At 40.6% G+C, this 11,368-nt stretch overlaps 1 protein-coding gene across 1 annotated transcript in view; it reads right to left on the bottom strand.

Annotated features, from left to right (window-relative positions):
* Window positions 1–794: 794 nt before the first annotated feature.
* The window catches only part of LOC126095098 (myrosinase 1-like), a 67,600-nt gene continuing 57,026 nt past the window's right edge, over window positions 795–11,368 (bottom strand). Inside the window, exons 9-11 of the mRNA XM_049909794.1 lie at window positions 5,365–5,499; window positions 5,170–5,276; window positions 795–1,051 (exon numbers count right to left, since the gene is read on the bottom strand). Coding sequence (XP_049765751.1) covers window positions 925–1,051; window positions 5,170–5,276; window positions 5,365–5,499 — 369 coding nt within the window. The 3' untranslated portion in view covers window positions 795–924. The remainder of the gene's footprint in view (window positions 1,052–5,169; window positions 5,277–5,364; window positions 5,500–11,368) is intronic.

Below are 11,368 nucleotides of genomic sequence, written 5' to 3'. Positions count from 1 at the left end.
GAAATGCAAAAGAGTTGCAATAATTTTTGTCTCAAAAGATTTTCAGTAGAGAATCCTTCAAATTTAAATAAGGCTGATCATTTTTACAGACTATTTCAAAGTTTTTTTTTATTGTATATAGAATTACTTTGAATGATGTGTTAAAATCAGAATTGTATTAGACGTGCTAATATTTGTAACCGTATGCTGCTGTAAAATCATTGATAACGTAGATGGAATAAACTTCAATGTATAAAACCTCATGTTTTATTACCGTGAGACGCACTCATAATATGAATTTTTATTTACTTGTTATACTGTCAGCCAGTTTCATTTCGTTGCTTGTCAGTAGTTGCATACACAGGCCACCTTGGATATAACCAGATGAACTATGGCTTTTCCAACATAAGCCTTGTACGTTTATAGCGCTAGTTTCAGTTCATAAAATTATCAAAAAATATGTCTACTCTTACTGTCCACTTACTTCAGTGTTTAAAAGGAAAAACTGGGTGAAAGTTATGTGTGTACTTATATTTTCATAGAAACTTTACGGAAATATGTGAAGATTAGTGTGTGTGTGTGTGTGTGTGTGTGTGTGTGTGTGTGTGTGTGTAGATTTCCTTTGTGTAACCAGTCCTGCGCCTGTTGTAATGTTGTCTTCCGTTTTTAGTATTTTTTGCTTCAAGCGAGGCTACGACAGAAATACAGTGGAGCTTTTCTTGCGACGTCCTACCTACTGAAGTGGAAAGGACAAAGATATAAAAGTACTAACGTTTATTTTCAGAAATTTATTTGTACATGCAGTGCGTGGAAATATCTACATTTAATGCTTGCATACAGCACTTGTAGTACTTCATTTAACTGTGCTGTATTTGGCAAAAGATCATATTAAAAACTGCGTTGACAAGCAGATGAACAAGTCTTGTTTGGTGAGCTAAGAACATCCTATTGGTTGTACTGGTTGGGCAGCTGATTACTGCTGAAGATTTCTGCCATGAAGCCAGCCGAGTCCTTGGGAGTCCTTGTCCTGTTTGGACTGCTGAAATCCACCTCGTACAGCCCATACTTAGCCCTGCAGAAAAAAAAAGAGTGTTCATATAATAAATTGTCATGATCGACGATAGAATGGTACTATAAATAATATGGGATGTGACAGAGCAGACAATCTATTACATTTGGCAATGTTATACTGAATAAGACAGTAACTGCGAATATTATTGGATATAGTACCAACAAACATATTCAGACACTAGACAAGAGTGACTAATAAAGGAAGAATTCTGTTCAGTGTAATAACATGTTGCCTTTCAAACTGCTTATCGTTCCACAGTGGGTAGCTTACTTAAAGAGGTTTGTACAAGCGCATACAGTTTCACACTGAATCCTGCTATGTCATGCAAAGCATAAATTGATATTTTTCTCAATTTTGTGTCTTGGTTGCGTGGATAATGGGATAAGCGGACAGATTTATTACTAGCTGCATCGCAGTGAGTTGGTATAAGCATGCTTAAGTCCTTGAAGAGTTCGTATCATTTTCATCGATCGACAGAAATCGGTAGGTACAATACGATATGCCAGTAGACTGAAACGTAAGACAACAAGTAGTGAAAGTGCGAGGAATACACTAGCAAGGAAGAAATGGTAAAGTTTCGCGTCACGTTGAGCTCAGATAACTAAACGCGGATCACAAGTTGACACTGCACAAGAACGGGGCATGTACTCGGCTAGACTTACTTATGGCTAGACTGAAATAATCACTTCGACTGATTTAGAGAAACTGCGAAATGCCGAAATCGGAATGTAATCTCGAAATTCGTCAGTTGCTTGCAATCCACTACGCCTCAGCCCAAGGCTAAACATGTTGCCGATTTTGTACCAGAACTAATCAGCAAGGTGAGAACTACAGTACATGTAGGAAAAAATCTGAAATGCAATACTTGCCCATCTGATGAAAGTAATAAATTCATTTTTAGATTGCTGTAAATCATGATGCCATTGTATTCTAGAGTAATTGCCCCATATTTCGAGATTTCCTTGTTAATTCAAAGGATAGTGGAAGAAAGTGATAAGCTACAAGAGCGAATTTTGTGGTACTGAATCTTGTATGATCGACTCAGTTCTAACTCAAGAACATAATTACTACCAGAAAAAAACATTTCATGTAGTGGAAAGTGTTTGCTGGAGGTACAAACGGAACTACTTGTTACCAGCGTGTAACAAGGCGGTGTGTAGAGTAACTGTCGGTGCGTGAGAAACAATGTGCTATAATCCAGTTTCGACTTCGAAGAGTTCGTCCACACATAGAGCACCATCCCCTAGAGCATGGAAATGCGTCTCACACCCGGCAGTGTCAAGGTAAGTGTTTTTTTCCAACTTTTTGTTGGTACATCTCTTCTCGTGTAAATCTCTGAATTCTTTATTATATTGGCAACTGAAAACCCACGAAGTGAGTATCGCACATGAAATCTTCTTTATTTGGATTGATTACTAGTTTCGGATTAGAATCTAGCCGTCTTCAGATCATGAAACACTCTTGATTATTGTTACTGACATTTCGGCTTCAGAATTCATTAAAATCTTCCCTAAAAAGACGACATCCATACATGACATAATTAAAAACAGCTATTTATCTTTTGCGGACCGTATAATTGAACGATTGTGATAAAAGAAAGGCGTTGAACTGTTACACCTTAGTAACTGACGCAATCTGTATTTACATAACAGCATAACAGCAGTTACAAAATGGTGAAAACACTGACTGTGTCTGTTATTAAGTTGTAACAGCTTAATGCCTTGGGCCGCGAACGATGAAGAGCTGTTTTTAATTATGTCACGTATGGATGTAATTTTAGGGAAGATTTTAATGATGTATGAAGCCGCAGTGGCATCAACACTAATGATCTGAAGACAGCTGGATTGTTAGCCGAAATTTTTAATCAATCCAAATGAATAAGATTTCATGTGCGATCTTGACTTTTGGTTTTTCAATCCCTAAAATAAATAAAAAATTTAAAACAGATCGTGGATCTCCTGGTTGACATTTTCAACAAATTGATTTCCTCCTCTCCGTCCATCTCCTCCAACCCCTTTCTCCATCCCTTCTCCACCCTCCACTCTTTGTCAATCTCTTCCTGCCCCTCTCTCTGTCCATCTGCTACTACCCCACTCTGTCCATTCCCTCCCTCCCCCTCTTTATCCATCTGCACCACCCACTTGTGTCCATTCTCCTTTGTCTATCTCCTCCTACCCGTCAAATTCCACACCCTTCTCCTCCTTATCTTTTATTCCATCTGCCCATCCCCCTCTCCCTACACATCTCCTCCTTCCTCCTTCCTGCCTATCTGTCTGTAGTCTTTGCTTTCACTCTCCACGTTATCACCTCCATCCCAATAGGAGGCTGGTGGCTCTTACCCCCGCAGTATTTCTGTCCAGGTCGTTACTAATGTGTGTACCAAATTTGTTAAATCGTCGCAGGGGTTTAGAATGATGCGCATGTCAAATACATTTAACATACATCTAACGTATTTCACACATATTTGTACACATATTTCATCTGCCTTGCTGTTTAATTTTGTCGCAGCTGAATCCTTACGAAGCACCGCCTGAACTATGTGTGGCGCAATGGTACAATATAGCAGTTACATCCAGTGGCATATATGGCTACCCTCTGCGCAACGTGTTTTGTAGATAAAGGGTATGTTCAACGACATATGCATATACTGTCTGCGAAATGTTTTGTGAATAGAATTAATTACCAGCGTGTAACATGACGGTGTGAAGAGACACTATGTCGTCGCGTGGGAAACTCCGTGCTGTTATGTTCTGCTGCACCCTCTCCTTGAGCATTAAAATGCCTAGACCGCACATAAGCACTGCGACATCAGCAATAATCCGACGCCTTGGGTTCGCTGTAATGGATCATCATACATTCGGTCCCGACTTGTCCCTCTGCGATTTTCATCTGTTTACAAAATTTAAAGAACGTCTTCGAAGATTTCACTTGGATAGCGATGAAGCGGTGAGAGAAATGGCCTGCTTTTGGCTCCGTCAAGAAAGTCAAACGTTCCACAATGTAGATGTGAAGAGTATAGATGTAGACTGGTAGTAACGTTTGTTTTACTTAAAAAAAACATTAACTTTCCACATTAAATAATTCGTAAACATTAGTTTTCAGTGTGCCCTCGTATAATTAGAATTAATCTTCTCGTTTCGCAAGTACATTGTTTTCTCTTCGCAGGTAATCTGTTGTAAATTCGTTTTCATGTCTTTACTTAATATGTTTGTATGGTAAAGAAATTCTTAAAAAATGACGTCCTTGTCACATCCAAGAACTCGGACGTCGGATTACTTCCCGGTGTGTAAAGCTTTATATGCTAGATTATGTGATAGATCTGTCGCCAGATAACAGTGCCGGTTGAAGCAAAAGCGTTTCTAAGCACATCTTTCTCTGCATATTACTAAACACAAGGCTCTACAGCAAAGATTAGCACGTACCTCCAGTGATATATATGGCTCCCGTCTGCGCGATGTGTTGTGAATAGTTATTAGTGAAGAAGTAATAAATTAAAAAGGCCTACCATGATGTGGCAGTTTTTCACGCATCTCAGTGTAATGATGCCTTATCTCCTAAACTGTGTGTTGTACTATGGTATAATTTTGTAGGTACATTCGGTGCTATATGCGAATACTGTAATCAAAATGTGTCGTAAGTAGAGTCAGCAGGTAAAGTAGAAATAAAGGAAAATGTCATGTTTCGTGCGGCAGTTTTACTGCGTGAACAAGAAAAAGTAGTAAGTGGTTTTTTCCTTTCATTATTTTGTGGGTGTTTTCAGCGGCTTAAGTTTCGTTAGGATTTTAAATTGTTTATAAGGTTTGCTACAAGTCACTAAATGCTGTCATTGTCAAAGACTCGATGAATAAGTACGGTTATTCGCCCATCTTAGTGTACACTGCTTTTTCATACCACTCACTTCACTTTGATACGAAGGCGTTTTTTCTCCAACAGCGATTCATTCCTGACAGTAAGTGATACGTATTCCTAGTTTGGTTGAAATTGGTAGGATGGTTTAGGAGGAACTGTAGAACATACTTATACACATATATACGTACATCTACTTTTATAACATGTATGGATTTTCTGTATTGTTTAATTCAACAGATGAATACCTCACATTGTGGACAGTTACTTACGTAAATCCTGAGTTCCATTCTAGAGTGTCCATGAGACTCCATGCCAAGTATCCGATAACCGGAACACCGTCTTCGTGTATCGACTCTAGAACAGCTCCGAGATATCCCTAGAAATAATACAGCACATTGCAGGTAATGAAATGACTTTAGGAAGATGAAAATGGTTTCTATATCTGTGTGTAAAATCCTACTTACAGTATAGAATTCAATGCGGTCGCTGTCGTTTCGCCCTCCAGAATTGGATACGCCGTTCTCTGTTATAAAGACTGGGAAACCTGGGTACTCGTTGGCTATCCAGTTCAGTTGACTCCGCAATCCCCAAGGAACAGTCTGGAAATTAAGATATCATAGATGTTATTTCTAATTCCATCTGCCCCTTAAAGATGGATGTGCAAGTATAATATTTAGTTTGTTGAAAAATTCATCTCTTCACTAGTTACTACCTGGCATTACCCAGTTACTAATGTCCAATTATTCCAATCTTTATATGAAAGGAAAATGACAGGAATCTATCCTTTGTGTAAAAATTCCTTTGCATATTCTTAAAGGAATTAATACTGTGTCGTAGTTGAAACACCTGCCTTTTCTCGGTCTGTTGCACTTCCATAGAATAACTAGGCTGTATACGTACGCGGCGCATTTCCCCGAAGAAAATGTCAAAATCGGTTTCATAAAAAGGAAATGAGACACAGGCTCCGATCAGAGAATCCCGTTATTACCAACCAGAGCATGTTGCTAGAGGTTATTTGCCATTGCCTTCTTCTGAACTATTGTGAAGTATCAAGTATCCTGTGCTGAAAGTAAGGAGTGTTTGCGTAGTGTGGCGATCTGTTTGTCGTTGTAGATAAAAGAAGGGCAAGGCGAGGAAACCAACGCTACACATAGGCTGCTGCTCTCTCGGAAAGCACCAAGTGGCTGTCAACTTAACTTCCCCATCTGAGCTACGGATCACCGACAGCAATGTCACATTCCCTCACTGGAAATTGAGTTGGAATTTAACTCATCACATTGGTGTATGTCTGCTCATGAGGAACTTAACGCCACCAACTCTCTTCCATTAGAAGCGTTAAACTGGCTGGGAAAATTTCTTCTACCCCCAGCCTTCTAACAGGCACCTCCATTCAGCGCCACCACCAAGTGTGCATTAGCAGCCTCAGAATCTGGAGCGGTTCCTCAGAACATAAGGCAGTATGAATTCTAAAAATTTCATATAGGTCTATTTTTATCGCCTGATTTCATAACAATATGATTTCATATAAAACCTCGTCCCCTATATCACTCCCTTAGTGGTCAGATTAAAAAAAAAACACTAAACAAGTAATTTTTATTTCCAACCGAGAAGTAAAAAACCGGTGTTCATGGATGTAGATTTGAAAACATCTTAGTAGTCCTTTAGTAATTATATGCTTTTAAAAAGCTTTCACCCACTATTTCACCTGCATAAGGTTAAATTTCCAAAAATTCTAGGACACATATTTCTTTATTTTTGATCGAGAAACAAACACCAATTTTCCTAAGTCTAGCTTCTAAATTGTCGTAAGAGCCCTTCTCCCCTGGTTCGCCCCCCCCCCCCCCCCGGTTTCCTTCTCAAACAACAGCATAAGATCCACACCTTTTCCAAATTTCAAGTTTCTGTCCTTAGCGTTTTGGGCTGGACACTGGACACATCATGAGTCAGTCAGTCAGGACATTGCCTTTTGAATATAGAGAAGATCTGCAAATAAACTGCCTACAGAAACTGAGTCTGAACGTCAATTACCAAACTGAGAAAACTGACTCGAAAATATAGCTTTGTTCATTAACGAGACATAATTACTATACTGTGGTGTAATAAGGAAGCAGTCAAAAAGGGAAGACAACTGTTTTGCTTATGGCAGTATTTTATTAATCATTATTCTTTATAGTAAACAGGTCATAATACTTTGATTTCGTGTGATCTCATGATGTACGCCTCGAAACGAAAATAGGCAGTCCTCGGAGCAATCAATTGAAAGTGACACCTTCACTTTTTCATGAGAGAGAGTTCATCTCATTTTTTATCGTTATGCTGTTATCTGGGCTTAATGAGGGATCAAACGATTGGTCTGCCAGATGATTTTGCAGCAGTTTTAAAAGTCTTTAATAATCTTTCTTGCATACCATTACCATTTCACTAGAAGCCGAAAGTTCATTTCCAGTACGTTCGTTAATACCAGCTTTCACTGTTGATTAGATTGCTTTGCTCGTAGCATTCAGGTAGGTAAAATGTTTTTTCTACCAACTCCAAAGAAAAGAAGCTTCGTAATAATAGTTGTGAGTAATGTTATACAACGGAATTTAATTTTGTTTTCCAATTAACAATACAAAAATCATCGAGCAAAATATCGGAAACCAATAGAGAAGTGAACAGCGTTGTAGATGAAAGTGTGTAGCAAAGTCGAGAAAACCCCACGAAGGGAGAAAACAATATAATAATTGAAAATGCAAATGAAACGTTTGAGTGCGATAACACCTCGTACGTAAATGAGGGCCCAATGCAGCGCAAGAAACTACTACAGAACATCGATTACTGGGAAACTCTATTGCTTCAGCGGCAACCGCCTTGCTGCAGTGGATACACCGGTTCCCGTCAGATCACCGAAGTTAAGGGCTGTTGGGTGTGGCTTCCACTTGGATGGGTGACCATCCTGCCGTCATGTGCAGCTGCCATTTTTTGGGGTGCACTCAGCCTCGTGATGCCAATTGAGGTGCTACTTGACCGAACATCATAACGACGGGGAGAGCGGTGTGCTGACCCCATACCCCTCCTATCTGCATCCTCCTCAGAGAATGACCCGGCGGTCAGATGGTCCTGGTAGGCTACTCGTGGCCTGAAGATGGAGTGCTTTTTCTATGGGTTCAGCAGATGACGTAGTGATCCAGCCATATGATGGCATCTCAAATATGCAGAATCATTTGGAAAGTGAAGTGGCTATAGGACTGGATATTCCTGTAAGTGTGTGAGCGTGTGGGTGCTATTGTGTCATTCTGCGCAACGGATTAATCTGAGATGTACCCTTTTCCCTGTGGCTCCTGCAAGATGCAATTTCCACCGCCACACTACTACAGAAGTCAGACGGACGCTCCTAACGTTCTAAAGAGAAATGCCTGAAAAACTTTCATCAATAAATATCTTCTGGAGTCATCCGCTGTAAGGAAATTACACAAAAATTCACAAAATTTCTTATATAACTAGTGGTATACTTGGGTATTGGAGTAGTGCTAGTTAGTGTAAGAAAAACATGAAACTAACGACAATTATTATTTATTTGCAAAAATTCTGAGAAATCACAATGACACTTTTAGTTATGAACTGAAAAAGTTATTTCCGGGTTCCTTTTTGGAATGTGAACTTACCTCTTGAGGACAGGATCCGCTAAAGAAATTTCTATACTAAGTTTAAGATTGTTATTGACTTGGCAGAATGGCTGAGAGCCGTGCCTACTCAACTTGAATAATTATCTGTTAGAATGTTGCTAGGTACAGTCGAGGCTGTCGTGTGTGAAATGCAGTGAAGCATACTGTTGTGGAGAAAATATGGGGCTCGCAAGAGCTGTAGCACACAATACTGTAAGCTGCAATGACTGCTGTCAGCGCCACTTGCTGTTGAAAAATAAGATAACTCTCGTTCTATCTGGATTCACCTTCGCCAATCAAACTCTCCCTACACCTTGATGATGTCAAGGACTCCCATTTCCCCTAGTCTAACTATTGGCGTGGTACACCGGACAGATAACCAGTCCACTGCGATGCTACTCAAAACTTTTCTCGCAGGCGTTTAACTATAACTCTGTCCGTTGACAGCATACAGTAAGTGTGGCGGCCAACACAGTGAACAACACTTAATTGCAAGGACTCAATATAGAGTCATACTCCGATTTGCTCTCGACAGAGGTGCTGTCCCAGTGAAGTACTGAGGAGAGACTTGTTCTTCGTTCTTTGAGTACATGTACGAGCGCACACGCTCTCGTTACGTGTTCTCACTCCAAGAGCGACAACAGAACGGCACCTCTCCACGCCAGACATGAAGGGGTATGTCTTTTGGTCTCTTCCATTACTCCTTCAGCTCAAGGCATCAGGAATATCGTCTTTCAATCAGCATCGCTCTTTTAAAATGGGGAATGACTTTTCGTTTAAGACGACCAATCCGGAAATCTGTAGCATCGGCATTTGGCATTTGCTGTCTCCCTGTGAAAACCTCTGAAACTGCGTGCTATGTTTGTAAAGAATGCGCAGGCTGGGCACTCTCACACAGTGTAGCGGAATTTTCTTTTCAGCCGAACACGGGGTTTGTTCTGCCTTTCACTCAGGCAAATGCTGTCTGCTCTACGGGTGGTCGTCGGCCAACATAGATAGGTTGACTCATCCTCTGAAGGGACCAGCCCCCAGGCGTGCAGTTTGCCTCTCCCAAACTAAAAGCCCCTGTGACCGCCGTGTCTTGAATGTGTGTGTGTACGCCAGCCTCGAGTATTTCAATCTCGGTGAGCACTTGCGATTTACTAGTTATTTGCATATCATTTACGTGAATTCATACAACATTGACTTTATTTTATCGAGTTTGGGTATGAATGAAGCGTCTTGATGTGCGGAATATGATTGCGAGTGCGGAATATGTAAGTAATGAAGGTCAGGAGACCACGACGTCTTACAAGTGCCATATTGGGAAGCCATACTAGCTCCAACACATACTTCGCGTCACCAATAATTAACGGTATGGCATTAAATGATACCAAAAGCGTAATCGCGTTAGCACAACGTAGCAATGCTCACACAAATAACAACTTATTCAAATGAATAGTCAAATAAATAATAAAATGTACAAAATTTGTGGACAAATTGACGCGAACGTTTATAATTAATTTTCACAACAATTGTCGGAACAACAGAAAGCACCAGGCAGGTTAGATGAAGTCACAACTCAACAAGATGTCTTGCAAGTAGCACATAATGAATTAGAGGAAATTGTGTTTTCTTTTCTGACGAAAGCACTGGACTTACAGGCAATCAATAATGATCTTGCAGATGAAGTGCAAAATCTGTCTGAGGAAGTTGGTTTTGTCAAGTTAGAGCAAAGTCGAGTAAATTCCAAAGTTGAAAAAATAAATGAGCGCTCAAAGCTAGTTGCAATTGACAGTGACACCACCCTAGCATCGAATTTGTTAACAAACAGAAAAATTTACATCAGACAAGGAAAAAGAATCCGAAATCGTTCTGACGGTTCACGTGAGCGTCAAAGCCATGGCCCAGAAAATGCAAATGCTGTTGGCATTAGGTAAGATTCCGGTAACGCATACCTGAGTTTGCCTCGAGGGGGTGAAAATGCGTATCCTCCTTCTGCTATGCTCTACGCCGTGGGGCAGATTATATAGGGTGGCGTAAGTAAAAGTGGCCGGAGAACAGAGTTCCAGGGTACAAAGAAACACAACAGAGGAAAGGAAATACTATCCTGACTACAAAAAGTGACCACCATCGATCTCTTGGCACTTCTGGGTCCTGGTCAGCAAGTTTCTCAAGGTGCATCGAAGCTGGACTGCTGAAATTGCTCCATTCTCATCCGAAATGTTCTGCTGCAGCTCTTGAAGACTATGAGGACTGTTGCGATACACCTTAGCCGTGGCGGCTCCCAAAGCAAAGTACTCGCACATTGACAAAGTGACGTGGTTGGCCAGCTAGGGCCGCTGCCAGACTGACCTCTGCTAACAACACTGTCAGGAGAGGAGATTTTTTAAGTGGGCACCAATGTTGTGCCGTCTGTATGAACAGTTCCAACCAGTTGGAATTAACTGAAGATGTTTTCTTCCTCCGTTACTGCTGCCACTAATTCACGTCCAGTGGCATCCACTCGTCCGGGCCACTTTTATTTGCCCCACTCTGTAGTAAGGTCACTCAACTACCAGTTTCCACTAATGATCATATGCGTTACGGAGTACGTCACTGTCATCTGTACTGCTGGATAAAGGCTTGTTCAAACATCATCATTTCCAAGTATTTCGGGTGGAATTAAAGAAAGTGCTAACTATGTCGCCTATAAAAGATTTTCAATATGTGCTACAATGTAAGTGGACGGAGAGTCAAAAGATACAGTACACGGAAGATTACTTTCAAGGTGATACGTTTCTGAGGGCAACGAATGCAGCAGAAAAGTGTCAAATGAATGCTCACTTCGAGCAAGCTTTTCTTG

The sequence above is a fragment of the Schistocerca cancellata genome, chromosome 8 (assembly GCF_023864275.1).
Source record: "Schistocerca cancellata isolate TAMUIC-IGC-003103 chromosome 8, iqSchCanc2.1, whole genome shotgun sequence".
Lineage (NCBI taxonomy): Eukaryota > Metazoa > Arthropoda > Insecta > Orthoptera > Acrididae > Schistocerca > Schistocerca cancellata.
This window is presented reverse-complemented; position numbering and strand designations above follow the sequence as displayed.